At 59.0% G+C, this 27,193-nt stretch overlaps 4 protein-coding genes across 4 annotated transcripts; 3 read left to right on the forward strand and 1 right to left on the reverse strand.

Annotated features, from left to right (window-relative positions):
• Nucleotides 1-1,636: 1,636 nt before the first annotated feature.
• Nucleotides 1,637-11,655, forward strand: PPA1 (inorganic pyrophosphatase 1). Its single transcript, XM_075758959.1, has 11 exons — nt 1,637-1,762; nt 1,983-2,047; nt 4,880-4,933; nt 5,390-5,509; nt 7,226-7,312; nt 7,620-7,746; nt 8,247-8,374; nt 9,784-9,869; nt 10,100-10,169; nt 10,559-10,598; nt 11,292-11,655. The coding sequence occupies exons 1-11, from the start codon at nt 1,699-1,701 to the stop codon at nt 11,321-11,323; spliced, it is 873 nt and encodes a 290-aa protein (XP_075615074.1). The 5' UTR covers nt 1,637-1,698; the 3' UTR covers nt 11,324-11,655.
• A 271-nt stretch (nt 11,656-11,926) lies between these two features.
• On the forward strand, nt 11,927-16,576 carry SAR1A (secretion associated Ras related GTPase 1A). The gene is made up of 7 exons (XM_075758960.1): nt 11,927-12,022; nt 12,401-12,479; nt 13,680-13,799; nt 14,297-14,362; nt 14,906-15,009; nt 15,246-15,377; nt 15,889-16,576. The coding sequence occupies exons 2-7, from the start codon at nt 12,422-12,424 to the stop codon at nt 16,003-16,005; spliced, it is 597 nt and encodes a 198-aa protein (XP_075615075.1). The 5' UTR covers nt 11,927-12,022; nt 12,401-12,421; the 3' UTR covers nt 16,006-16,576.
• A 593-nt stretch (nt 16,577-17,169) lies between these two features.
• TYSND1 (trypsin like peroxisomal matrix peptidase 1) lies at nt 17,170-19,233 on the forward strand. Its single transcript, XM_075758961.1, has 4 exons — nt 17,170-18,243; nt 18,365-18,498; nt 18,597-18,782; nt 18,922-19,233. Exons 1-4 carry the CDS (start codon nt 17,201-17,203, stop codon nt 19,131-19,133), a joined length of 1,575 nt encoding a protein of 524 aa, XP_075615076.1. The 5' UTR covers nt 17,170-17,200; the 3' UTR covers nt 19,134-19,233.
• Nucleotides 19,234-20,264: 1,031 nt separating this feature from the next.
• SPOCK2 (SPARC (osteonectin), cwcv and kazal like domains proteoglycan 2) lies at nt 20,265-25,786 on the reverse strand. Its single transcript, XM_075758962.1, has 10 exons — nt 25,420-25,786; nt 22,808-22,853; nt 22,404-22,518; nt 22,208-22,310; nt 22,014-22,122; nt 21,806-21,925; nt 21,490-21,708; nt 20,977-21,039; nt 20,656-20,793; nt 20,265-20,530 (listed from the first exon to the last, which is right to left on the reverse strand). Exons 1-10 carry the CDS (start codon nt 25,633-25,635, stop codon nt 20,385-20,387), a joined length of 1,275 nt encoding a protein of 424 aa, XP_075615077.1. The 5' UTR covers nt 25,636-25,786; the 3' UTR covers nt 20,265-20,384.
• Nucleotides 25,787-27,193: the final 1,407 nt, after the last annotated feature.

Raw genomic sequence — 27,193 nt, forward strand, 5'->3', positions numbered from 1 at the left:
CCCAACCCGCGTTAGAGCTCCCTCAGGGATTTCTCTCGGTGCGGGCCTGTCCCACCTCGATGGTAAGAGAAATCTCAACCTTGGAGGCTTCCCCTCCCCGGTGGGCCCTGCTCCACAGGCTTTCGCCTAGCAGAGACTTTTACCCGAGACGTCTCCCCAGCCCAACTCTGCGCAGCTTTCACCGCGCCTTACCAGCAGGCCTCCCGCGCGCCCCTGGTGCGGGCCTGTCCCGCCACGGTGATGAGAGCCACGGGGCTCCTTGAATGAGGCCTTCAACTTGTGCTCTTGGTGCGGGCCTGTCCCACCACGATGGTAAGAGCAAATATTCAAAAAAACAATATTCAAATCAAATAAGAATGCCTTTACCTATCCCAGGGGTCTTGCTCAGAGCTCTTCGGTCCGGGGATCGGAGATTCTCCCCGAGAATTCCCCGGTGCCGGCTGGAGGTCCTGCGATCCCACGGATCCGTCGAGGTTCAAAAGCAGGGTCCCATCTGGGTCGCCAGAAACTGTCACCAAAATCCGGGAATAAACCTCGTAACACCAATGTAGTGTTAAAAGGCAGGCATTCTTTATTGCAGCGCTGGATGCACGGGGGATAGCTCCACCCAACGTGCACGCCAGGTGATCACCAACATACAGGTTATATAGAATCAAAATATACATATTCATCATCTTTCTCAGAAAAGGCAGTCCTATGATAATCATCTCTTAGAATCCATTTCCATATTCTCCTCCCCGTCACGCATGCTCAGTGATTTGAGTCGGTGGTCCTCAGGGGTCTCTGGTGGTCGTCAGTGGTCTCGCACCCGTGTCCGCTGGGTGACCCCCTTCATGCAGGCATGCGCAGTACCCTTGTTGTAGGTGCACCTGTCCATAGCAACTTACTTCATAAGATTAATATTCCCGAACCTATTGTTCAGTTGGGTAGGGACTGTACGTGGAACATAGCAGCATTGTATCTTGCCACGGTCACCGTGCCACTTGCCACGGTTAGTTAGCTTCATTACCTATTACCTTGGTTATAAACTAATTACCTCAACCTGATTCTATAGTTTCTATTGCACGGCCCCTATCCTACGGTTACAGCGCCGTGCTGGATGAGGGACAGAGGGGGTCACCAGCCGAGCCCCCTGGCTACGTGGGCCCCTGTGTCCTGCCAGCACCCTCTCGACCCAGCGCCGGCCAGGGCAGGGGGCCGGGGAGCACAGGGAGCGCTGGGGGGAGAACGTGTACGAACGCGGGCTGTCCCGTGCCATGCTTGGCCACGCCACGGAGAACCATGCAGCCCTTTGCTGGAGCACTCCATGCTGTGCTGGACCATGCCACGCCATGCTGCTGCGGCCAGGATGGACCATGCCATGCTGGACCATGCCATGCTGGACTGTGCCATGCCAGACCGTGCCAAACCATATTGCTGTGGTAATGCTGGCCCACACCATACTGAGCTGGACCAAGCCATGCCATGCTGTTGTAACCACGTTGGACTAATTAACACCGTGCTTAATTACCGGCCGCGCGCTCCGCCGCGCCACGCCACGCCACGTATACGTGGCGTGGCGTGGCGCGGCGGTGCGCGCGGCCCCGCAATGAGGTTGGCGCATGCGCAGTGTCCACTCTATTAACTCCGGGTGGGAGGGGGGGCGTGGCGCGCCGCGCCTGCGCAGTGAGGTAGCCGGCGGGCTGCGCGCGCGGCAGGATGGCCGGTTACAGCGTGGAGGATCGCGCAGCGCCTCATAGCTTGGAGTACCGGCTTTTCTTCAGTGAGTTCCAGCTGGTTTTCTCTTCTTTCTCTTTTCTCTCATTCTTTTCATCCTTCCGGCCCGGGGCTTGCGGGACTAAATTCCTCCGGAGGCGCTGGGGGAGCTCCTGCGGCCTGAGGTGTATTCCCCCCCCCCCCCATTCACCTGAGGCGTCCCCTCAGGCAGGGCCTGGCGGGGTGTCCCCTCAAGCCGGGCCTAACTCGTCCCCTTTGCCTTGCAGAGGACGCTGCCGGGCGGTACATCTCCCCTTTCCATGATATCCCTATCTACGCGGATGCCGGTAAGGTAAGAAATGGGGAGAGGAGCCAGAACAAGGAGCGCCAGGCCGGGTGGCTTGGTGTGGCTTCGTTGGCGTGGGCCCAGCGAGAAGAACAACCGCCGGAGCTCTGGGCTTTGGGTGTGAGCGCTGTGTCGGTGCTCCTCAGAGAACGTGGTCCTGCGAGCATGAAATACCCGAGAGAGGTTCCCAGTTCCTGGCGCTGCTTCTTGGCAGGAGCATCCTAATGGAAGCATTGCCAGATCTTGCAAAGAATGGGTGGGCTTTCTTTGCGGTCTTAGCCTCGGGTAGAGCGGTGCAGGAGAAGAGGACGGATGATCTCATTCTCATATTCGTGCCTGAGATACAAGTAGTTGTCTTCAGTTTCCCTGTGAGGTCACATGAAAGCGTTTTGGGTTAAAAGAAGCAGGTTTATGTTTAGCTAAATATCTACATCCACTCCTTTGGAGGTATATGCTCAAGCTGCATGATATTTCAGGCTTTGGTTTTGACTGCAGTAAGGTCGCTTTGTGCCTGCAGCATAATCAGCTGCTGAACAGAAGGCGAGGATGTTAAATTCTTGCTGTAGTAGCTCCTGGGGACCTCTTGCCTTGCAAAAAGTGCAGGTGGGGAACCTGCCATATGCAGTGCTTTTGCATCCTTCCGGCAGCCAGCGGTTAGTCAAATCAGGCTGTTCTGAATCACTGTCTAAAATGCGCCAGCTCCAGGAAACCCAAACAGCTGTGCTTCAGTTTTCACTGAATGCTTTTTCAGTGGTAACTCGGGCTCCCTGACTGTGCTCCTTACCTTTGTAGCTTGTTTTTTTTTTCTTTTAACACATACTAAAAACCTATGCAACTTGAGAAATGTAGTGGATGAACTGTTCTAATGTTGCTGATAGGTGTAATTTGGAGGTAAGAGAGCGGTTATGGAAAAGGCAAAGAGTATGCAGAAGTGAGATATGAACCTCTAAAAAGTAGCTGATTTAGCTTTTGGGGTGTGGGTGTTGTCAGAATACACTCTGGGAAGTCTGAGGTGGCTTTTGCCTGCTCAGAAGGGAAAAGAAGGATTTTAGTCATGAAGGGCAGTGGCAAAGCGGTTTCTGTGGCCGACTGGGAAAGCAGTTTTCAAAAGCAGGTGTCTGAAAGGTAACTCGGACAAGGAAAATCCAGATAATACTACGCTTTACAGATGCTTGCAGAACAGGGGGGGAAAGAGCAGGGGAGTGAGTATAGCGGTGAGGAGGGTTTCCACGGGCTGGTAATGATTAACAAGGGAAACTGGACTACTGGTGTGCCTTCAGGCACTTAGTGCTGCTTGCCAGCATCTCCGTGCCAAGTCATATCGCTGAAGGTTGCGGTCCCTGAAGTTATGCAATAGTGCTGATCACATTAGCCCTCTTTCTGTTGCCGGAGTGACTCTCCGCAGAGATTTTACTTGTTACTTAGCAGGTTCATTACCAGCTATGGTAGTGAGCCCAGCTTGGAGCAAAAGGTTGACTTACTCTGTCTGGGCTCCTTGATCTTTATCCTTCGACTTCTAAGACACTGAGAGGATTGCAGGGTAGTTTTTTTCAATCTAGGGCTGGGATATGCTGACCTTATCTGTACCTGTGTGTCTTGGCACGGCGAAGAAATGACCTTGGGCTACTCACTGGGTGTCTTAGACCAGATCTGTCAGCTGGGCTGTGGGGAGACTGCGAGCCTAACAAAGATGCACCCCCGAGTCATCTTTCCTTGCCTGCAAAGCCGTAAGCGCCCTGCCTAGCCAGTTCCGATTGCCTCATTCCTTTCTTTGAGTTACTTATAAATAAAAATAGTATATACCTTTTTACATAGAAATTGCAAATGGGCAGTGACCCCCTGCAATTAAGGGGCTGTCATAAACTTCTGTGAGGGAGGAGTGCGAGCAAAGTCAATGTCGTATCAGTGCTCGTTGCACAATAGCGATCTAATTATGGCGCCATACAGGTGCGAGGGATTTTGCAATGCTAATGCTGCTTAACGTGGGTATTAGAAACCTTGTCGATGCTAGGGAGCAAGGTTTGACCTTTTGTTAAAAGCTGTAATCTCTTCAAACAGCAAATGTTAAGGTTCAAGTGTGGAAAAGCTTGTTTTCTTGAAGAGCAGACTGACATTGAACTTTCAAGAGTCCTCTCAGCCCAGCTGGAGTCAACAGGAGATGTTTTCAAGCATCACCTGTAAACTAGATACTGCAAGATGTGATTCTGCGTTTCTCCCCCACATCCTTATCCTTGCACTATGCTGCTAACAAGGTCTGCTTTTATAGGATGTGTGAGCTTGGAGAGGGAGAGCTCGAGCATCTTTTCCTACTTCAAGACAGACTAGAATATTTGGGTGTGATGTTCTTGGTCGTTCAGGATAGTACGTAGGTACCCCCACGTTATTAAATAGATGGCTTACTCCTGTAAGCTTTGTCTCTTCTAAATTTCCAGGGTGGCTCTTGCTGTAGCATTAAATGCTTTGTATTTAATAAATAAGCTTGAAACCTCATTTTCTTATGTCCAGGATAGTTTGTATGCAGCTGCCTTCAGTTCATTTAAATGTACTGTTCTGTAATCTAGGAACATGGTGGAGATGTTCACAGGTGGCAACTGATGGAGAATGTGTGGGTAACCTCAATCTAGCTTTTGCCGGTGTCTTCCATGGGATTCAACTTTGAGTGATGATATGTGACTGACTGGACTTCTATCAGCTGTATCAAAACTGGCACTGGGGAAAAAAAAAAAGTTATGGTTTTCACATGAACTGGCTGGCTTTCATGCTTGCTTATCTGTGTTCCCTAGTTTAAAGCGTGGTATTGAGATTCCTTCCCGTTCACCGATATTTTGTTTTCTTCAGAATGTGTTCAACATGGTTGTGGAAGTACCTCGATGGACAAATGCTAAGATGGAGGTAACTATATTGCAGTTCCTAGCTTAAGTGCTTGAGCTGACTAGTCTATTAATCTTTGCCTTTGCTGATTCCTCCTCAATTCCACCTCTGGAACCAGAGTGGTTTCTAACTTCTCCTGTAAATACTTGCTTAATGCTAGAGGTCTAGTGTGGAGGCTGAGACTTGCAGAAGTTGAGATAACTTAGTAGTCTTCTGTGGCTTCTGGTTGAAGCAGCATCTTATGACTCTCAGCCCCATGTGATTCTGACATTTGTAGGTCAGTTTTCAGCAGGCTACATCCCAGGAGATGGTGATGCAACAGGAAATGGGGTTGTCCAATATCTGCTGTTGGCTTCAGGGTCAGCTCCTGGTCTCTTGGCTTGTCAGTTAGCAGCTGGCTTCATTAAAAAAAAAAAAAAAATCGCTTGGTTTTTCTTAGAGAGCAAAGGAGAGAGATTTATGTAACTTTTCTTTCAGATTGCAACGAAGGATCCCTTAAACCCAATTAAGCAAGATGTGAAGAAAGGAAAATTGCGCTACGTAGCTAACGTGTTTCCCCATAAGGGTTATATCTGGAATTATGGTGCTATCCCACAGGTACTGTAACTTGTCTCAGTGGCTCATCCTTTCTGGCGGGGCGGAGGGAGGATGCCTTTGTCTGTCTCTGACTAGCACTGGTATTAATGAGCAAAAGGTCAGCTGAGAGTCTGATCTGGAGCACAGCATTTGCAGCTGTGTGTGTAATCTTGCTAACGAAGAGAACCTGTCAAGAAAACAGGGGTGCTTTTAAGTAGGTATCTCCAGAGGTAGGCTTGTAGCTAATGCTGTAAACAAGTTGTCTGAGGACGAGCAGCTGCTGCTAGTGCTTTACAGAATATTCTTGGTGCTGATTAGCTGATTGTTGTAGACTTTGGATGTGGACAATGGAAATCTGAATAGATCTGAAGACTGTATCTTTCCCGTGTCTGCCCCTCTTATTGTTCAGGGTCTAAACCATGCAGCTAGACTAACGTGTTGACCTGTTGGATGGTAGTAGATGCCCCTTTCTCAGTGTTGGATCTGAGAAGGGCACTACTCGTGAGTCCAGAGGCTGCGTGAGGCAGATGTCCGCAGCTGCACAGACACGCTTTCTCTGAAACATCTGGCGAGGGGGGGTGGGCAGATGGTGACACCTGGACCCCTGTGGTGACTGCTAGATAAAGAGGAACTTTGAGCAAGGCTGTTTGCCTCTGATGTTCTCTAAGGTTTGAGTTGCCTTTAGAGAAATAAATCATCAGTGACAGTTCACAGGGAAACACACTGAATTTTGACATTTTAGTCTTGATAGCAGTGCATGTTGAGTGTTTTCTCCAAGTGGCTTGAGATGGTGTTCTGAAGTTGAATTGTTTTCTACTCAGATTCTGGAGACGGTTTCTTTGTACAGAATTACGGCTTTTGAAGCCTTCGCTCAGTCATGTGTTAGTGGATCAAAGATATTTATGTGTCAAGAGTAAGAAACCAAACTTAACACTTCCTTGTAGAGAAGTGCAATAGCGATTGCGAAGAGTCCTTCAGCACCGCCCAGGTTTCGGTACATCTTCCTGGATGCGTCGTGAGGTCTTGACTATACTAGTCATGTCCTGGCATGCAGAGATTTGGGAAAAGCATTCCTTCTTTTTATATCTCAACAACCTTAGAGGTAGATACTCCTTATGATGCGAGTGGGCGCAGCGTCCTTTCGCTCCTGCATCAGAAGTGTGTGTTTTAAGCAGCTTGTTATTTTTGGAGGCATAGCTCAAATGCCTTCTGGAGTCTTGTCAACTTATACCAGCCGCTTTAGGTGAGATGCTCTAGGATGCCCGGTAGCCTAGGGTATGGGACTCTGTGTTCTTGTCACTGCTCTAGTGTAACAGTGTGTCTTTAATTGTTTAATTAAAAGGAAACAATACACCCTGTCTGCCTTCCATCTCTGTGGGACTGCTATCTGGAGTTCAGGAAACTTCTGTTTAAGAAATGAATAGGGAGAGGAACAGGCAGGCAGCCAAATCAATGAGTGTTCTTTGTAGATGTGAACTTCACCTTTATGCAGCTGTGGAAGGGAGGAGGAAGTCTGGAATGTTGTTGTAAAAAGGTTTTTCAGTGGGAGGGTGCAGCTTACCCTTGGCAAGATAAGACACTGTGAAATAGTAGCCAAACCACGCTAGACCTGAAAGCAAGTGTGAAGTGGGCCATCATCTGTATCTTCCAGGCAACTGCACGCCTGAAATAAACCTGCTTTTTGTTTTCTGCCTGAAACCTGAGAGTTCTTATTCCTGTGTGTGGGTTGTTCTGCAGACTTGGGAAGACCCAGGTCACAAAGATGAAAATACTGGCTGCTGTGGAGATAATGATCCCATTGACGTGTGCGAAATTGGAAGCAAGGTAATGCGTTCTAAAGGGTAACTGTCTTACAGGAAACGTGTAATTAATGCCTCTAAAGTAATTTATCCAGAGACATTATTCGGTTCCTACCTCCTCTACCTTAAGAATGTGATGTTTCCCTCCACTGCCTCTGGAGACTGTTGATCTTTCGGCGTGAGCCTTGTGAGCCAGGGCTCGTGAACCGCTGATAAGCGACAGCTAGTTTCACAGCACCCGACTGCGTGCTGAACTCTCACAGCTTGTGCAGCCTCCTGCTGAGCGTTCCTTGGATGCAGCGGTACAGACAACATGGTCATTGTCCTTGCAGGTCTGCTCTCGAGGAGAAGTCATCAAAGTGAAGGTGCTGGGCACGCTGGCACTGATTGACGAGGGAGAGACAGACTGGAAGATAATTGCTATCAATGTAGAAGACCCTGAAGCAGACAACTATAATGGTAAGTAACAGGAGGGAGGAGCAGGCTTAGAACTTGCCTTTCTCTGTTGAGAGCCTGCGGGAAAGTTTCAGGTCAGGACTTGGGCTTGTTCCTTCTGTGCAATGGTATTCATCAGGTGTGACGCTGGAAGGACAGCAGAGTAGGATACCAAACCTATAGCAAAACATTTTCCTGCTGTTTATCTGAAATTCAGTCCTCTGCACAGCCTGGCATCTCGAAGAAGAGGGGTGGCTGTAGAGCCCGTCCTCTGAGTGGAAGGAAAGGGTTTGACCAGTAAGTCTGTAATCAAAGCTGTTTAAATCCATCCACACTCCTGGGGGCAATCGGGATATGCCGTGAAGATGACACGCTAACCTCCCTCTGCAGCTATCCACTCGGTGACTTTACTGTAACCTGTCTGAAATGTTGCTAAGGCTGCTTGGGGAGGGGCTGAGAGAGGGGTAGTAGCTAAGTAACTTCTGTTACTAGAGCTGGCTAACAAACCTTTTCTCCGTGGCTAGATATCAATGATGTCAGAAGGATGAAGCCTGGATACTTAGAAGCTACAGTGGACTGGTTCAGAAGATACAAAGTACCTGATGGAAAGCCAGAAAACCAGTTTGCTTTTAACGGTGAATTTAAAGACAAGGTAGGATCCCCTTTCTTCGTTACTGTGAGCGTGCAAAGGCACACTGTCCAAAAACTGAGCTCACGATGCGTGGGGACACGGATGAGTAGTCGCTGAGCAAATAGATTTCCATGGGGCTGCTGATAGCCGACTTCATTCTTCCCGCTGTTTCTCCAGCCCACCATCCTGCTTGTTTCCGGCCCAGTGCTGGCAGGAGAAAAAGCATAGGGTTATCACCCTGCTGCTCTTGGAGATCATCAGTTTTTGTTCTAGATGACATTCATGTGGGATCACTTCAGGGCTGGGAGCTTCTGTGTCAGAGCCGGTACGGAAAACACCAGGTTTATTTGCTCCTGCTCTGGAGCAGAGGGTGCTCGACATCACCTTTTGCCTCCCTTGGTCACTGGTTTTGTTCCACTGCAGCCTGGTGCGAGTTGAAGTTAACTTGGGAGTTAAAACACTTCTTCCTTCAGGCATAAAGTGTTCCCTCACGCCCTTTGAGTAAGGCTCTGCCTTGGCAGCATTACTCCTCTGCCTCTTCTCTGGGCTGGGCCAGTCAACTCGCTGCTGCCAAACAGGAGAAATCCCTCCTGCCAGTCCTGGTGTGCCGCGAGTGGGTTACGGAGGTGACTCAGCTCCCAGAGTTGGTGCAGAGGAGGGTTGGTGCAAAGCCTGGTGGTGGGAAGGGAAGGGAAGGGGAAGGGGGGACTGAAATTGTCCCCTTTGACTGTAGCACGGCACTTGGTTGGGTGGGCTGGGACATCTCCCTGCCCCTCAGGATGAGTGAGACCAGAACGGAGGCCAAGGTGGAAAGTAGGGACAAAGAACCTCACGCGTGTTCCCGCGGTGTTTTATTTGGCTCTGTGTGGTACCAAACCAGGATATTTATTGCCACGTTCGTGCTAACAAAGAATTGTGTGTGCTTCCTTCCCCAGCTGACGAGTTAATGCTTGAGCATATACTGCTTTTTTTTGAGGGGAAGAAAGCTGTGGTAGGCTTGGAAGCAGGTTCACTTTTACATAGTTGCAAAGCTAGATTGGGTGCGTGTCTCTTCCTGTTGACCTGCGCAGCAGTTGAATGACTTGCCTGGAGTGGAAGCAAGCTTGCAGATAGGTCAGGATCAACTAGCTGCTGCAGACAAACCGAGTGGGAGGATCAGCGGGGTGGAGGTGTTTTTATAATATAGCGCTGGCCCGAGACTAGAATATCTGCGTTCAGGTTTTTTTGGCCTCAGAAGCTCGCTCGGTGACCTTGGCGTATCCTCCCATCTTGACAGCAAAACAATCTGTATTGTAAAATCCCCGGTGTTGAGCCGTTGTGCGCTGGGAGGCTGCTGTTGTTCCTGAAAGGCACGGTAATGGAAGACATCTCTGAGTCCCTTCCAGGGTCTTTACACGTAACACGATGTTTGTTCTCATCTTCAACTTCAGGATTTTGCGGTGAACGTCATCAAAAGCACTCATGAACACTGGAAAGCTTTAATAGCAAAGAAAACTGACGGAGGGGAGATCAACTGGTAGGTTAACGCTTGCGGTACTGCGTGCGTTCCTTCCCTCTGAACAAATAACCCCGAACCTTCCTGTCCTGAGTGTTGCCGTGCTTTCGGTGAGCTGCTGGCTGTCACCGCAGGCCTTCCCCTTCGGCTTGGCAGCTATAACAATGATTCCTAATATTCTATTATTCCAGTATATCTCTTGGGGGAGAGACTTGGCTTTTGTCTTCTCACAAGCAACCTTTCTCTTCTAGCACAAATCTGACGGTGTCCGACAGCCCTTTCTGCTGTAGTCAAGAGTGTGCGAAAGCTACTGTGGATGCAGTAAGTACAAACCCGAGTGTCCTACCCCTGACATCGGCGTCGGGCAAAACAATACGGTTTGTGTGGGACCGTACACTGTGCAAATAGCGCGTTGCGCGCTCAGAATTTTTTCGGATGGCCGAACACGGCACCTGTTTCTGGTTAAATAGGGTGGATGTGGAGCAAGCCAGATGTTCCTCCAGAGGCTTCTCCTTACCCTTGGTCATCTGGGGGGCGGAATCCAAAGCAGGGTTTACGTGAAGGGCTAAACTTCTGAACCGTAGCTCGGCCGCCAGCTCTTCAGAGATGTTCTTTACCGTGCTTGGTAAAGACTTGCACGGCTCTGATGAGCTTCGGGTGGAAGGCCCCCCTCTGCCTGCAGTTGCTGTCTAATACACCTCTCATTCCAGGCACCGCCGTGTAAAGCTGCCAACCCGATCCCACCCGAAGGTAAGTCATCTCCCAACCACAATAATTCCCCAAAGGAACTGGCAATAGGAAAATGGGGATTTTAACTGACAGCTAGGTGTGGCTCAAGCCCTAGGAGAAATGAAGGACTTTGTCGGACCTGACTCGCATCGGTTTAATTCCTGAACATCTCCTGTTGTTGCCTTACTTCCTCGTTTGCGTACGCGAGCGGTACGTGGGAGACCTGCGATGCCGTAGTTTGCTCCGGAAGAGATTGGATTTATAGCGGGTCCTGAAAGAGCCGTGCTGCAGTGACAGCTGGAGAGAGGTGTTAGCTCCCCCAAAACGGGGGTTTCCTCAGCACCCTCGGCGCCGCTGAGCCGAGGAAGGGAATTACTCCCTACCCGTGCCGAGCAGGGACAGAAATTGGTTGCGTGTCCGGTGCTTTAGTTGCCGCTGGACAAGTGTCTGCTGCGAGCCGGTAACGAGCCTTTTGATGCCTCGGGACGCGACTCTAAGAAAACAGTGGCTGTGGGAGGAATCCTTGCTCGGCTGTCCTCTTTTCCTTCCGCCCGAGGGGGCGATGGGCACCTTCCGCCTGAAATCCGGACGTTTCTGTAGCAGGGACGAGACCCGAGGGCCAGCGCCAGCTAATGACGGCATTGAGAGCTCACGACTGTTTGGCAAAAAGAGGACTGACCCGCTCTTTTTCTGCTTTTTCTCTGTCCCACGCAGTTGACAAGTGGTTCTACTACCAGAAGAACTAAGGCCTGAGGATGGCTGGCAGAACAGCTCCGTCCTTCCCACTGAGGAGTCGCCCCACGCAGGAGTAGAGCAGAAAAATAGCTTCAGCGTCACCAAGAAGCCCTTGCTCGTAACTTTTAGAATTACATATCTAGCAGTGACGTGTCTGCTGCATCGAGGTCTTGTGGAGGCTAGAAGACATCATCTGTTTTAAAAAAAAAAAAAAACAAACAAAAAAACCAAAAATCAAACCACCCTGCTTGTGCATGGTCGTACAGTGTACTTTGTAAATCGTGGCTGGAGATCGCTCACCTGGTACGTGTATGGATGCTAGAAATAAAAATGACTGAAACTCAACGCTGTAGTGAGGTCAAGGGGTGACGGGTCAGTGCTGGGGTTTAGGGGAGGAGTTACGGGGTGAGGCGCTATCGCCTCCCCCGCAGAGGGACTGGGGGCGGCTTCGAACCCGGGTCCTTCAGGTCGGAGCGGACCTGCCAGGGGGCGGCCTCGAACCCGCAGCCTTCGGGACCGCGGTGGGCCGGCCTCAAACCCTCGTCGTCGTGGCGTCAAGACGCACGGCCGACGTGGGAAGCCAGCGCGGCGAAGCCGCCGGACCGGAAGTAGGCGGGGAACGTTGGGGGAGGGCGACGTATTTCCGGCGGGGAGCTGGCGGCTGCCGAGGAAGGGGAGTCGGTGGCGCGGCGGCCCGGGGGCAGCCGGGGGTGAGCGGCGGGGGGGGGCGGGCCCCGGCGGGAGGGGAGGGGAGGGGATGCGGGGCGGCGGGGGCCGGGCGCGGGGCGGCGGGGGGTGACACGCAGGCAGAGGGGGGGGCGGGGCGGGGGCCAGGCTGCGCCTCCCGCCCTTGGGGCCGGGGCCGCCCCCCCCCCCTCACCTCACCTCACCTCACCTCACCGCTGAGGAGCCGGGGCTCTCCCCGGGGACGGGGCGGGCGGATCGGTCCCCTCCCGGTGGAGGCCGCTCCCCTGCCTGGCTGCGCTGGGTGTACCGGTACGGGGCGGGGGTGGGGGGGGGGTTACAGCCGGCTTCCAGCCAGCCCTGCCGCTTGTCACTCAGGTTTTGGGTTTGTCCACCCCCCGCAGGCGATTCATTAATCTTCAGCGATGTCTTTCATTTTCGAATGGATCTACAACGGCTTCAGCAGCATGCTGCAGTTTCTAGGTAATGCTGCGTGACGTCACTTCTTACACACCTCGGCTCGGGCTGCCCCGGGGGCCGTTTGCCTGGTGCCCCTTGCCAGGATCCCTTCGCAGTTAGCCGGTGAAGCTCGTCCCTCTCGGAGCGTGCCGTAGCTCCGACTGCCGCAGGGCCTGGCCGGAAAGCTGCACGTCAGAAAAGGGCTTGGTTGGGGTTTGGGTTTTTTTTTTTCCACACTAGAAACTTTTAGAACATTTTGGAGGCATTTGGCTCCCGCTCAGCCTTGCTGTTTAGACGCCCGAGAGCGGCTGGGCTGATGCCAAGGGCAGGCATGCTACCCAGGCAGGGAGGGAACCCATTCCTCCTCCTCTTCCTCCCCCTCTTCCTCCCCATATCCCAGCTCACCCTCATTTCTCCCTGCTGCCTTGCTTCTCCTCAAACGCTCGTTTCCTACCCCAACGTGGCGTGCCTGGGCGTGCTGCTGGCCGCTGACCAAACGTCCCCAACGTGACCCGGGTCGAAGGCTCTTTTGCAAAGACGCTGTGACCAAAGCGTTGCCCAACTCGGGGCGACCCGCGCGGCTGGGCTGGCCGCCTCACCGTGACGCGAGCGGCCCTTTCCTGAGGCGCGGGTGATGGCGAAGCGCCTCCTGCCAGAGTCCTTGCTGGAGGACGGGGTGCGGGGAGGGATGAGGAAAAACACTTGGTGGAAACCTAAGGGAACTTGCGGGGGAAAAAAAAAAATCAGTTTGTCTAAAGAAAATGCTGTGTTGATTCAGGCGCTGCACTTTTTCTTCGACAGCTCGCTGCTATTTTGTGGGTTTATTCCATTTTTACGTTTAAATACCCCTTTGGGCTGACAGGCGGGTCCGTAACTCGTTGCCTGTAAAGAATACTTCGCTGCACACTCTTTTACTATGACGTCTCTGAGAAACGAATACGTTCCTCACAGAAATGCCTCCCTTGCTGTAGACGTTACCTTGTGTTGCCTTGCTAAAAGCCAGTTCAGGCTGTACTGGGTTTTTTTTTCCCTGCTGTTCCGTGCCCGTGCTGGAAGTGCTGTAAATGTACAGGTGGCAGTATAGCTCTGGGAGAGGGGTTCGTATAGAAACCACGGCAAGCATCACGGCGTTTCTGCTCGCATCCCGAGACAAGCCTGCTGGTTTTTATTTTTGGGGGTTTTTTTATATTTTTTTTTAATCTTGCTGCTTTGTTTTCCTTCCAGGTTTGTACAAGAAATCTGGAAAACTTGTGTTCCTGGGTTTGGATAACGCGGGCAAAACCACTCTGCTGCACATGCTTAAAGACGACAGGCTGGGCCAGCACGTCCCGACACTACATCCCAGTAAGTCTGCCAGCGATCCAGCCCCGCCTGCCTCCTTGGGGTGGTTTTTCCCTCTTGGATTTTGGGTTCCTGGTGTCAAAATACCTCTGGGTGATAGCTCTGTATTCGGGCGACAGACTTGAGAGGTCTTAAAACCGCATCCGAGGAGCTGAAGTGGGTTTGCGTTTTCCGCTCAAATATAAAACGAAGATCCCGAGAACTGGCGTGGTCCCTCTCTTGGGGAGGGAGAGGATTTCTCGTGAAAAGTGTGATAAAATATAATCATTGCAGATTAATAAGCACACGCTGAAGTGGGGAGGTAGGAGAAATTGTGTTCTCCCGCTCGTGATTTTGTGAAACGACTCCGTTTCACTGACTGAATTCGCCAGGGAATTCCTGAATTCTACAGGATATCTCGGGCAAGGAGCGTGTGTGGTGTTAACACGAGCCCCCAAGAAATCCTGGCCGTGACAGCTGCTTTATTTTCCTGCGAAACAGCCTGTGTTTTTACTTTTCAGCGTCAGAGGAGCTGACGATTGCCGGAATGACCTTTACGACTTTTGATCTGGGTGGACATGAACAAGGTAAAAGTGAAATCGCTGAGTGGGAGGCACCGAATGAGCTCAACCTTCTGATTTCCGCCACGTTCTCCAGCCACCCAAAGAAAAATCGACCCAAAAGTGATACTGAAAAGTGACAGCAGTTAGCAGCACCTAATTATTTGTTGCTTGAAATTATTTATGGAGCGATACGTGGAAGTAAACCTCCTGGCTCTGGGGTACCAGTTGTTTCAGTGGTTCAGTTAATTCTGCTTCATTCTGGCAGCTTGGAAAAAAAATCCTGCCAGTTCATGCTCTGCTGCCTGAAATATTTTTAGATTTGAATGTCATGGGCTTAGTCTTTTGAATAATTGCTGAATTTTTATTTTTAGACTTTCTAGACCTTCTGAGAAAAGTTTTTTCCTGCCCTTTTTATCTTTTTTTAAATACAAAAATACCGGAGGAAACGGTTAAAAATGCGTCCTCGCTTGCCGAGGCTTACTCGTGAGAGCAGGGGGAGTGCAACTGCCTCTCCAAACTGCCTGCCTCGCGGCCTCAGCCGGTGTCTATGTCGCTTCTGTGTTCCAGCTCGCCGGGTGTGGAAGAACTACCTGCCAGCCATCAACGGGATCGTCTTCCTGGTGGACTGCGCAGATCACTCCCGTCTTATGGAATCCAAAGTTGAGCTTAACGTAAGCGGGTCGGCCTTCGAAGCCGTTTTAAAACCTCCCGTGGGTTTCGGTAGGACCTGCGGCTGAGAAACCTTTCTGGAGAGCCTCCTCTTCCTCAGGAGGACTGTGCCACCAAAACCCAGCCCGTGTTGGTCACACAGCTTAAAGAAAAAGTTTTTCTTCAAACCATTAATGTGGGGGGTTTTTTGCCTCTGCTTAACTCTTTTTTTTTTTTTTCCCCCCCACCTTGCCCGCAGGCGCTAATGACAGATGAAACAATATCCAACGTGCCAATCCTTATTTTGGGTAATAAAATCGACAGACCGGAGGCCATCAGCGAGGAGAAACTGCGGGAGATCTTTGGGCTCTACGGACAGACCACGGGAAAGGTAGGGAGGCATCCGCATGGGTCGTAGGAACGGCCTCGCGCAAGTTCTGAAACCGCCAGCATTGTGCGAAACACGACGATTACAGAATCGGGCGTCAGGCTGGTATTTTAACGCGTCGCCTGGCTCCGCGCTTCCGTCCAGTTAACTTTCTAATCGTTTTTTACGTGGTAAAAAAACCCGGTACGGTTCAAAAGACCCGATCAGAAATGCTGGGTAACGGTAGTAAAAACGCTGCAGGACTTCCCTCGGTGCGAGCTTGTTATCTCTGCGAGGACGATCGCTCCTTGCGTCGCGCTGCCGAGCGTTGCAGGTGCATCAGGCCGCGCGCCTCCAAAACGGTTCGTCCCCGTGTTTCTGACGCCTGTTCTCCCACGCCGCTGGCTCCCGACGTCCCGTGGGCAGGTCCCTCTCGCGAAGGGGTCTGGAGAGGAAATTCCCAGGGCGGAGAGGGGTTTGGGGGTTGGTTTCTTTTTTTTCCCCCCCCTCTTGATTTCCCTTTGGATTTCCCTAGGGAAACGTGCCGCTGAAGGACCTGAACGCGCGTCCCATGGAGGTGTTCATGTGCAGCGTGCTGAAGAGGCAAGGCTACGGCGAAGGCTTCCGCTGGCTATCGCAGTACATTGACTGATACTCGGACGGACATAAAGAGTTTGTTACTCCTCTGGACTGATCCTCTCCACAGCTTCCTACGGACTTTTCTATTCGAACACGGAAAGGTTTTTCTCGACCGCATCACCGGCATCGACCAAGAGACTCCTGGTTTTCGGCCGCCCTTATCGCGCAGTGGTGACGCAACTCTTTTCCACGCGACGGGGAGACGGCACCGTTCCGCAGGCGGGTGCGAGTTGTCCCTTTCGGTTCGGTTACGGTGCGACCTGGGGAGTAAAAACGCCGCGCGCTGCGCTGTAACAGCTGAAAAAGAGAGCGCGCCTCACCACTGTGGTTAATTGACTTCAAAAAAGGAAAAGCAATTATATTTTTTAAAGAAAGTGTTAATGTAAACAGCGTCCCTTCTAACTTTTTAGTTTAACATTCATCTTGTTTAGTCCAGAGTCTGGTTAGGGGTTTTGGGTTGGGGGGTTTTTTTTGTTTCTTTTTTTTTTTTAAATATATTTAACGGTATTTAGATATTTCGCAAATTACTGAACCAAGGTATCACGATATTAGACGTCCTCAATAAACATAGCATTTGGGCTTAACCGAGCTGTAGGGTGGCTGTGCTGCGTCACAACGCCGACCGACGACGAGGAGGGTGCCGGCGGGACGGACGCCCGCGATCCGACCTTTCCGTCACGGGGATTTATTCGGTAGTTGTTGGGAGAGGAGCGCCCGCGAGCACGCCCGCTTTAAGGCGTCAGGGTGCGGTGACCGGCCCCTCGCTCCCGCTCGAGGACGTCGGGACCCGTTTTGCGCCGTCGCGGGGAGAAGCCGGTTTCGGCGGTTGTAGCGCGGAAGTGCGTGACGTTCGCGTATCGTGACGTTATCGATGTAGACTAAACCAGTTTCTTTTATACTCCACGGATTCTCGTGTTTTGTGGGGACGTCCGTCACGGCCGCCTCCTCCCGCGGGGGGGCGATGCACGGGCACGCAGCAAAGGCCGCCTGGGGCCGGGGGCGTGCCGTCACATGTCGTCACCGTTACGTCACTCGCCCCGCCCCACTTCCGCAGCCAATGAGTGAAGGGGGAGGAGGGGAGGGAAGAGGCCCCGGGGGGAGCGGGGTCGCGCTGAGCGTGGCGTGGCGTGGCGTGGCGTGGCGTGGCGTTGCGTCGCACCGCCCGCGGCCCCCCGTCCCCTGCCCCGCATGCAGCCCGCCCCGTCGGCATGGCGGAGGAGCAGGCCTGCTGCGCGGTCAGCCTCTCCGCGCCCCCCGACGCCCCCGAAGCGTGCGCCGGCCCCTGGAGCTGCAGCGGGGTGGTGCTGAGCCGCGGCCCCGGACTGGTGCTGTGCCAAGGCGCCGTCTTCGCCCCGTTCCTGCGGGACGGCCCAGCCGCCTGGACGCGGCACCGCGCCCTGCTGCCCGACGCCCTCCGGCCTCGCCCGCGCGTCCTCGTCCTGCGGCCCCCGCCGGGGTCGCGCGCCCGGGCGCTCCGCCTCGACGCCCCGGCGGCACCGCGGAACCCGGCCGGCGGTTTGCGGCGGCACGAAGCCCGGCTCCTGGCCCTGGTGCCCTGCGGAGCCTTTCGGCAGGCGCTGGCGCGGGCCTTCGGCCAGGCGGAGCGATGGCGCTTCGGCGGGGAGGCGGCGGGGGACGACGGGCAGACCCTGCACTGGTTCGCCTGGCTGCGGGTGCCCGACCTCGACAGCCCCCAGGGCGGCTGGACGGCGCGGGCGAGCGCCGGGCGCCTGCGGAAGGGCGAGGGGCTGCTGGCCTGCGGGTCCCCCTTCGGCGCGCTCTGCCCCGACCTCTTCCTCAACACCCTGAGCAGGGGGGTGGTGAGCAACCTGGCGGGCGAGGAGAACGCCCTCATCCTGACCGACGCGCGCTGCCTGCCCGGCACCGAAGGCGGCGGCGCCTTCCTGCGCTCGCCCGCCGGACCCCGGTTGGTTGGCATCATCGCCGCCTCGTTCTGCTGGAAGGGCACCGAGTGGGTCGGGCTCACCCTGCTCTGCTCCCTTGACGCCGTCCTGCGCAGCAGCGCCGGCGTGCTGGACGAAGCCGGGGTCGCGGTGCCGCCGGCGCCGGGGCGGGTGGCCGTGGTGCGGGCGGGAGGCGGGCAGGACCCCCTGGGCTGGGCGGCGCTGGTGGAGTGCGGGGCGGCGTGGGGCTCGGGGGTGCTGCTGGCCCCCCGCCTGCTCCTCACCTGCCGGCACGTGGTGGAGACGGGTGCCCCGCTCCGCATCACGCCGGCGCCCGGCCCCGACCGGTGAGTGCGGCTGCGTGTCCCCCATCTTGCGTGTGTGTTGTCGTCCCCCCACCCTCCCCCCCCGCCACCACGTCTCCCCCTCCCGCCCCCCGTGGTGACATCTCGCGTGCCGTGTCCTTAGGGCTGCCGCCGTCCTCGGGGGGCGCGTGGTGTTCGCCACCGAGGAGTCGTCCCCCTTCGACGTGGCGGTGGTGGAGCTGGAGGAGAGCGTGCCAGGCTTCGTCCCCCCGCGCCTGGCGGACACCTTCCGCCCAGGTAAGCGGCCGCGGGGGCGGGACGACAACGTGGTGGGTGCCGGGGCGTGGGGTGGGGGTTCACCCCCTCGCACCCACCTGCTGCTTCCCCCACCCCAGGAGAGGAGGTGAGCGTGGTGGGCTTCGGGGCGCTGGGGCGGGCATGCGGCCCCTCGGTGACGACGGGGGTCCTCTCGGCCGTGGTGGCGGTGGCCGGGCGCCCCGTCATGCTGCAGACCACCTGTGCCGTCCACGGAGGCTCCAGCGGCGGCCCCCTCGTCTCCTCCCGCAGCGGACACCTCCTGGGTAAGCCGGGGGGGGGGGGGGGGGGGGGGGGGGCACGGGTGGAGGGTGTCTCCCATGGGTGGGTGCGGGGGGGGTCCCACGGGTGTCGCCGCCCCCCTGGCCGGACCCGGTGACGCAGGCGTCACTCCTCTCCCCGCAGGGATCGTGGCCAGCAACACCCGGGACACCAGTGTGGGGGCCACCTACCCCCACCTCAACTTCTGCATCCCCGTCACCGTCCTGCAGCCCCCCATCGCCCGCTACCGCCGCACCGGCGACCCCGGTGCCTTCGCCGGCCTCAACCGGGCGGGCGAGGGGGTGCGGGCGGCCTGGCGGCTCCAGCGGCAGCCAGGGCCCCCCAGCAAGCTCTGACACCCCCCCTTCCCCCCCCCGCCAAAGGGGGATGGAGCTGCCACGTCCCCTTTTTGGCCACGCTGGTGTCGGGGCCAAGCGCCTGGGCCCCGTGGGGCCAGTGGAGAGTGGGTGTCCGGGGGAAGGGGGGGGCACAGCACAGTGGTGGCTGCTGGTGACCCCAAACTGGGGGGGGGGGGGGGGGGGGGGGTGTTGGGGTTTTGGGTTATTTTTTTTTCTCCCTGGAGCCATAAATGCTGTGCTGTGAGGGGCCGGTGTCCTGTGGTGCTGAGCGGGTGGGGGAGGTCCTGGGGGGGGGGTGGGGGGGGCGTTGGGGGGGGGGGGGGGGGTTCCCCTGTAAGGGATGTTCTGGGCGGGGGTAGGGTGGGGTCTGGGGGGTGGGAACAGGTTGGGGGGTGGGGAGGGGTCGGCAGTTCTGGGTCCTGCTATAGCGGGGGGGCAGAGATGGGGGTTAGGTTGGGTCTGGGGTCCTGGAGGGGGCCAGGGGCTGGGGGGGGGCATATTTGGGGCCAGGCCCCTGCAGCGGGAGATCAGCTCAGCCCCACGTCTGAGCGCAGGGACCGAACCCTGGGGCGCTGGCAGGGGGGCACCCCCACACCCCTTCCCCAGCCCCCCCCCCCCAGCCTGAGGGGCAGCAGCCGGCACCACCAGCGGCCCTGACACCCACCCCTTCCCCCCCCAGCACCCCAGGCAGGTTGGGGGGTGTCGGGGTGGGGGGGGGTTGAGGAACAGGCGAGCGTTTGACACAGCACGGGGTATTTATTTCACAGCCGCTACACAACGCCGGGGGCCGGGGCAGCTGTGCAAGCACAGCGTGGTTGGGGGGCGGGGGGGGTAATTGGGGGGGCAGCTTGTCTATGGAGGGGTTTTTTTGGGTTTTTTTTTTTTCCTTTTTTTTTCCCCACTTTTATTAGCGCCATTTGCCCGGTTGAAGACCACGCAGCAGCACACTAGGCCTACAAGGCTCTACCCAAAAAAAAAAAAAGAAAAAGCTCAAATTCACACGAGCGTGCCCCCATCCCCGCCCCCCCCCCCCCCCCCCCCCCCCACTCACCCCCTTCCCAGACGAGCACCCCGTCGCCCCATCCCACACGGGGCTGGGGGCGGGGGGGGGTGGTGGTGCACCCACCCCATGCCACACCGGCAGCAGGTTGGGGATTGGGGGGGGGGGTGTGTCACGGGGACCCCCCCCCCCCCCCGGCTGGGGGTGCTGCCGCCCGGCCATGCCGCCCACCGGGCTCTCCTGCTCCTCTACCAGATGTAGCCGCCATCGTCGCCCTCGCCTGCTTCGCCCTCCTCTTCCTCGCCTTCCTCGCCCGCCTCCTCCGGCTCCTTCTCCTCCTCGTCCTCCCAGCCCACGCTGCTCCCGAAGTCACCCGAAAACCCCGCCGCCTCCTCTGCGGGGGGCGAGGGGCAGAGGCTCACGGCCGGGTTCTGGGGCTGCGACCCCCCACACCGGGCGGGGGGGGGGCTCACGCCCACACAGCCCCCCAACCCTGGTACCCCCTTCCCCGGCGCTCACCGCAGTCGGGGCTGCCGTGGCCGCGGGTGCCCGTCAGCTCGGCACCGTGCTGGTCCACGCACCAGCACTCCCCGCCGCCCGGCTCACACTGCGCCCGCCGGTAGTACCCGTCCTCGTCACAGCTGGGGATGAAGGTGCCTGCAGGGAAGTGATGACACCCCCCCCACAACCCCCCCCAAAAACACGTGCAGTGCAGGAGCCTTCCTCCCCTCGCAGAGTGCAGCCCCCCCATCCTCATCCTCATCCCCCCCCCAGCCTGGCCGTGCAGGGCCCTGTTGGGGGACAGGGGCTGCGGGACACCCCCCCCCCCCCAACACTCACCCGGCTTTTTTTTGGCTGCTTCTTGGATCTGAATCTTCTCCAGCTCCCTGAGACAGGGCGGCTCTGCAGCACCCCCACACGCCGCTCAGGGTGGGCGTGCAGCCCCCCACGGCGGGCATTCCCTGACCCCACGGCCCACAGCACACCTCCCCCCAGGGTGCGCGGCCCCCCCAGCCCGATGACGTGCAGCCCCCCCAGCCCCTGCACCATGCATCCCCCCCCCCCCCAACCCACGGTGTGCTTCCCCACGGCCCCACAGCGTGCACACCCCTACCCCCCCTCAGTGTGCACCCCCCGCCGAGCCCCACAGCATGCGTTCCCCATGGCCCCTCAGTGTGCACATCACCCCCCCCATCCCATAACATTCCCCCCCCCCCCGCTGCTGTGCACCCCCCAACCCCACGCTGTGCACCCCATGATCTGCATGTTCCTCCCCTCCCCCAGCCCCCCCAGCATGGATCCCCCGTGACCCCACGGCATGCATCCCCCCCCCCTCGCCCCAGCGCGACGCACTTTCCCTCCAGAAGCAGAAGCACCACTCCGGGGCGGAGACGCGGCCATCCTTGGAGGTGTCGCAGGAGTTGAAGAAGGCGCGGATGCACACCTCGTACTTGTCCAGGTTGATGGCGGCCAGCTCGGCCGCCTCCAGGAAGAGATCCCCGCTCGTGTCCAGCCGGGTGAACATCCACCCCACCGCCTCCTTGCAGCTGGCCGCCACGCTCTTCTCCAGCGCTGCGGGGCAGGATGCGGCCCGTGGCTGCCTGGTCCCCCCCCTTCCCCACGGGGACAGCACCCCGCGCCCCCTCCCCGTGCGGCGGGGGGCACCTACCGGTGGCGGGGCTGGCGGGGAGGCCGCCGGAGCCGTTCTGCTTGGCGTTCTCCCGCAGGAGCTGGAACCAGTCGCGCAGGCGGTCGCCCAGGTCGGCCAGGTCCTGCCCGGTGCACGGTTCTGGGGGGGGGTCCGGGGGGGGGGGGCGGGCAGCGTCAGGCCGGGCAGGGCTCAGGGACACCCCCCCAGTGCCCCCCGTCCCGCTCACCTTGCTTGCCGTTGCCGGCGGGGCCGTGGGGGGTCAGGCAGGGGCACTGCCCCTCGCACCGCACCGTCAGCTGCTTGCTGGCCAGGCACGCCTGCTGCTCCAGCTTGCACTGCGGGGCGGCAGCGGGACGTCGGGACGCCGCACACACACGCATGCGGCACGGCATCCCCCTCCCCGGGTCCCACCGTCCTTACCGCCGAGCTGTAGGTGTGACCGTCGGAGCCGCAGACGGCGGCGAGCGGGGCGGCGTGGCAGGGCTTGCAGCCCCCGTGCCCCTTGGTGCCCGGCGGCTTGATCCTGCACGGGGCGAGAGGCGCAGGGGGACGGTGCTGAGCCCCCGGCATGGCTCCCCCCCACCCCGCCACCGCCGGGGACCCACCACCCTCCTACCTGTGCTCCAGCTTCTTGCGGCTGATGCACATGGCACGCTGGTAGCCCTGCGCCACGCACACCTTGTGCCGGCTGCACTTCACCTTCTGGCAGGGGTCCTTGGTGGTGTCCAGGGCTGGGGGGGGGCAGAGAGGGGCCGGGGCAGGCGGGGACCCCCCCGGGGGAGCCCCGGCAGCGCTGGCCGCCAGCCGGCCCGGCACAAAGCGCCATTCAGGCTGCAGCTGGGTGGCCGCCTCGGCACCAGCTGCCGCTTCCCGGCAGGCACCGGCCCCACCGCCGCTCCCGGGAAAAGCCAAGGGGGGGGGGGGGGTTACGGGCAGAAAGTGTCCCCCTGCTCCGTGCCGGCTGTCACCGAGCCCCCTGCGCCCCATCCCCAACCCAGCCCAGCTGGGTGCCAGCGGTACCTTCGTCCCCGGGCTGGTTGTCCTCCCAGCTCTTGATGTAGTCGTCCTGCAAAGGGGGCAGAGCCTGGATGAGGACAGGCGGTGGGAGAGGTGACACCGGGCCAGGTGTGACACCGTCCCGCTCAGGGCCACCGGCCCCGCGAGGCTCCCCCCGCACGCACGCCGGCATTGCACACGCACACACACACACAGACACCCCCCCCCAGGACACCCCATGCCGGAAGGGGGGGTGCGGAGCAGCCTGCCCCCCAAAAGTAGGCTGCCACCAGGGCGAGGCAGCAGGAGCGGCCCCTCGACGCTCACCTCCACCTCCTGGCAGCGTGGCGGAGAGACGGCCCGGCCCACACCGAGAAAAGAGAGAAAAGAAAGAGCGAGAGCGCCCGCCGTCAGCCCCCGGGCAGCCCAGAGACCCCCGCTCCCAGCCCACGGTGACGGGCACCCTGACCTTCTGGGGTGCCCGAAGGTCCCGTTACCAGCCCCAGATGCCACCGGTACCCACCACCGAGATGCTCCCCCATGTCTGGCTCCAGCCCTGTAACCCTGGAGAGCATTTATGGCGGGTAAAACCTTTCCCCGTCTCCCCCCGGCTGGCAGGGAAAGGCAGGGAACAGGGATGGAAGAGGCGTCGGGTGGAGGAAGCCCCCGGGCACCCAGCCAGGCCCCCCCCGGGATCCCCGTGGGGTGACGGTCCACGTGCTGCCACCCCGGTTTTTCAATACGAAGCCCAGAGGGAGCGGGCTAACGTGGATGTCGCTGCCTGGGGAGGCAGAGCTGCTCTCCTGAGGCCCCGAAAGCATCCCGGGGGCGGAGGGGTGCAGCGGGGACTCAAACCCTCCCGGCAGACGGCATCGTTCATCCCGCGGGATGCTCCGGGCTGGGTTTCATGGTAACAAGGCAGGAGCATCTCTGCTGCCCTGGGGAGGGCGGGCAGGGTTTTTGGATGGCAGCTCGAAGCCGAGGCGCGGGAGGATGGTCCGGAGGGGATGTCTCTCGCTCTGGCGCGGCGGCGTTCGCACCGCAATCGATAGCCCGCTTTCCCATGCCGTGATTAGTAACACTGCGGCGCCCGGCAGCTCCCTGCGGCGCAGCTTTCGGCAAGGCCGTCGGCCTCCTCCCCGCTGCACGGTGGGTCACGCTACCCCCCCACCGGTGCTGCTCAGCCGAAAACCCCACAAATCCGTGGGATTTGCTTATTAATCCGCGCTAACCGCCGGCAGGGCCGCAGCCCCCCCAGCCCACCAGCCCTGGTGGTGGCGGCACAGCCGGGGTGGGCCCCCCCCCGCTTGCTGCTAGCGGGGTGCTGCTAGCGCCCGGGCTGGGGGGTCTCTCGGCCCCAAACGCCCCCCCCCACGCCCCCCGGGGATGCCCAGCGTGGTGGGGCCACGTCCACACGTGGTTTCCCCTTCAGCATCCGCAGCCAGCCGGGGTCCCAGGCGCCCAGTGCCGGCCGGGTACGTCGCTGGCGGGGGGCTCCGGGGAGGCGTTTGCCCCATCCCTTGCACCCTCGCCCGTGCTCTGTCTCCCTAACCGGTTTATTTTTTTTTTTGGGGGGGGGGGGGGCGGTGCCCCCCGCCCTGCCCACGGCGGGGCAGATCTCCCGACGGCGCATCCTTGCTGCCAAGGTGAACCCGAGTGCGCATCTGAACAAAGAGCGGAGGGGCTGGCTCGGGGTGGGGGGGCGGCTCGGCGTGTGCCCCCTCCTCGCTCGGCTGCCGCAGGTCCCCCGGACACCCCCCCCCGCACCCCGGATGGGGATGCCCCCACCCTGGAGAACATGAGCTGGGGGGGGGGGGGTGTAACGTGGGGGGCAAGGGTGTAAAATGAGCCCAGGAAAAAAAATCCCCGACTGCCCCGTGAAATTAAAGGCTGGAGCCAAGCGCTGCTCGGGGCCGTTTTTAGGAGGGGCTGCACCAAACCAAGGGGTTACGGGAGCCTGCGCCGAACGTGCCGGGTCACCGGCCCGTCGCTCCGGCAGCCCCCGCATCCTCATCCTCATCCACACCGCCCCCCCCCCCCCCTTCCCATCCCCAGGGACCACCACCCCGCCGGGCTGCGGGGAGCGGGACTCCGGGGGGATATCGGTGCCCCGACCCGCGCTGAGCTGTCACCCACGGGCTGAGACCTCCCCGCTGCCTGCCAAGGGCGGGCAGGGCCTGCCGGTACCTCTGCCTGGGCCCTGATGCGGTGCATGGGGACGGGGTGCAGGGAGCAGCACCCCCAGGTCCCCGGCGGGGCTGGCTTTGGCGTCAAGCCCCGGTGGCCTTTGGCATCAGCCACGCCGCAGCTTCGGCGATGGGCACGGCGGCATCGGGCACGGTGGCCTCGGCGCTGCCGCTGCCGGGGGAGCATCCCCCGGGTACCGGGGCCGGCAGCCGCCCACGGTCGCGGCGGGTGGCGGCGGGATGCGGGCAGCGCCGAGCATCCCCGGCCGGCTGCGACGGAGCCGGGCGCCGGGCACCGGGCACCGGGGCCGGGGGAGGGTCGTGCTGCGGCAGCCGCAGCGGCGGGGCGGGGAGGCTGGGCTGGGGGCTCCCGGTTGCCCGGCGGCGCGTCCCGTGTATGTCCGTCCGCCCCCCCCCCCGCCCTCCGCCCCGCTGCCGGCGCGGACTCACGTCTCGGAAGCGGTTCCAGTGCTTGATCCTGCCGCCGTACTGGGAGATGGAGGAGAGCCATTGCTCGTCCTCCATGAAATTGCCGGGGCTCTCCCCCGCCGCGCCGGGGCCGGTGGCGGTGGCGGGGCCGGCGGCGGGCCCGGGGCCGGCGGCGGCGGCGGGCAGGAGCAGGGCCAGCAGGGCCAGCAAGGCGCGGCGCCCGCCGCAGCCCCGCATGCTGCCGCAGCGCCGGGGGGGAGCGGAGCGGCGCGGTGCGGAGCGGCGCGGTGCGGAGCGGTGCGGTGCGCACGGGGAGGCGCCGGCGGCGAGTGCGGCCGCGGGGCGGCACCGGGCGGCACCGGCGGGAGGGCCGGGGCGGGGCCTCCGCCGCGCCCGCCGCACCTGCGCGCCGGCACCGGGGCGGGGGAGCCGCCGGCACGGCCGCAGTCCCGGTCCCTCCCCTGTCCCCATCCCGCATCCCTGGTCCATGCCGAGTGCCCATCCTGCAGCCCCAGGCTGTGCCCTGTCCCCATCCTGCATCACTCATCCCGCATCCCTGGTCCATCCCCGGTCCTCATCCTGCATCCCCCGTCCCTGCCCTGTCCCCATCCTGCATCCCTCGTCCTGTATCCCTGGTCCATACCTTGTCGCCGTCCCGCATCCCCTGTCCCCGTCCTGCATCCCTCGTCCTGCATCCCTCGTCCTGCATCCCTGGTCCGTACCGAGCCCCCATCCCGCACCCCTGATCCCGCATCCCCCATCCCTGCCACATCCCCCGTCCCGCATTCCCAGTCCCAACTACGTCCCCATCCCACACCTCCCGACCCTGCCCTGTCCCCATCCTGCATCCCCCTGTCCCCACTTTGCGTCCCTCCCTCCACCCCACCGAACCCCCATCCCCCCCCAATCTTCCCCTCATCCCCGCGACGCCCGCCCTGCGCTCCCCGTCCCTCGGCCACCCCAACGCAAGCATTTTTTTGGGGCCCATTCCCTGCCCCGAGGGAGGTCGGGGAGCAGAGCCGGGACAAGGAGGTTTCAAATCGTTGCTTTTCCTTGGTGAGGAAGGACGGTGACAACTCGCCCCGGGGCTGCAGCTGTGAAGGAGCAGCGGGGGCGCGGGGTTCCGCGCCCCCGCTGCTCCTTCGCAGCTGCAGCCCGGGAGCTCCGAGCACACACACGGCTTTTATTCTCCCTGTGAGGATGCTCGGGCTGGAGAGAAAACACAACGCTCCATTTCCTTACAGGAAAAGCAGGTGCGCACGTTATTCCCGAAGAAGCAAAGCCGAGCCTAAAGCGAGGCTTAGGAAATAAAGCTTCCAGGCGCTGCGTTTAAGAAAACGGCGTTATTTTCAACTTTACGTTTAAGAACGAGAACTCCCGACCTGGGCTCCAGCGAGGCTTGCTGCTGAGCAAAACGATGGCGTAAAACAACTTTCTCCTTCCTCCGCGCGATATACGGACGCGGGGATCTCCAACGCAGCCCAGATGGGGGAAAGAAGCAGAGCCGGAGGTTTCAGTTTTATTAAGTTTTAGGCGAGTTCTAAAGTATTAAGTTGTGTCTTGCAAACCCGTTAACGCTGCCTGGTTTAACGGGATTTCAATTCGTCGGTGCGGGACCCTGCGTAAAACACAGTTTTATGGGGTTCAGTATGAAACTGTTCTAATTCTATTTATGAATAATGACAGAAAAGGGAAAACCCTCGGTAAATCCATCCCGGTACATTTTCTTCTGGCCCTGACACCCCCCCCCCAAAAAAAAAAAAAAAAAAAGCAGTAGGGCGTGTTTTATTTACGC

The sequence above is a fragment of the Balearica regulorum genome, chromosome 7, assembly GCF_011004875.1.
Source record: "Balearica regulorum gibbericeps isolate bBalReg1 chromosome 7, bBalReg1.pri, whole genome shotgun sequence".
NCBI classification, from domain to species: domain Eukaryota; kingdom Metazoa; phylum Chordata; class Aves; order Gruiformes; family Gruidae; genus Balearica; species Balearica regulorum.

Coding starts and splice junctions, on each gene's coding strand:
- PPA1 (XM_075758959.1), top strand. CDS start 1,699: ATGGCCGGTTACAGCGTGGAGGATCGCGCAGCGCCTCATAGCTTGGAG. Junction 2,048..4,879: donor TCTACGCGGATGCCGGTAAG/GTAAGAAATGGG, acceptor TGTTTTCTTCAG/AATGTGTTCAACATGGTTGT. Junction 8,375..9,783: donor ACGGTGAATTTAAAGACAAG/GTAGGATCCCCT, acceptor CTTCAACTTCAG/GATTTTGCGGTGAACGTCAT.
- SAR1A (XM_075758960.1), top strand. CDS start 12,422: ATGTCTTTCATTTTCGAATGGATCTACAACGGCTTCAGCAGCATGCTG. Junction 14,363..14,905: donor TCTGGGTGGACATGAACAAG/GTAAAAGTGAAA, acceptor TCTGTGTTCCAG/CTCGCCGGGTGTGGAAGAAC. Junction 15,378..15,888: donor ACGGACAGACCACGGGAAAG/GTAGGGAGGCAT, acceptor GGATTTCCCTAG/GGAAACGTGCCGCTGAAGGA.
- TYSND1 (XM_075758961.1), top strand. CDS start 17,201: ATGGCGGAGGAGCAGGCCTGCTGCGCGGTCAGCCTCTCCGCGCCCCCC. Junction 18,244..18,364: donor CCGGCGCCCGGCCCCGACCG/GTGAGTGCGGCT, acceptor CCGTGTCCTTAG/GGCTGCCGCCGTCCTCGGGG. Junction 18,783..18,921: donor CCGCAGCGGACACCTCCTGG/GTAAGCCGGGGG, acceptor CTCTCCCCGCAG/GGATCGTGGCCAGCAACACC.
- SPOCK2 (XM_075758962.1), bottom strand. CDS start 25,635: ATGCGGGGCTGCGGCGGGCGCCGCGCCTTGCTGGCCCTGCTGGCCCTG. Junction 22,854..25,419: donor ACTGGAACCGCTTCCGAGAC/GTGAGTCCGCGC, acceptor CCCCCTTTGCAG/GACGACTACATCAAGAGCTG. Junction 22,519..22,807: donor CAACCAGCCCGGGGACGAAG/GTACCGCTGGCA, acceptor GCCCCCCCCCAG/CCCTGGACACCACCAAGGAC.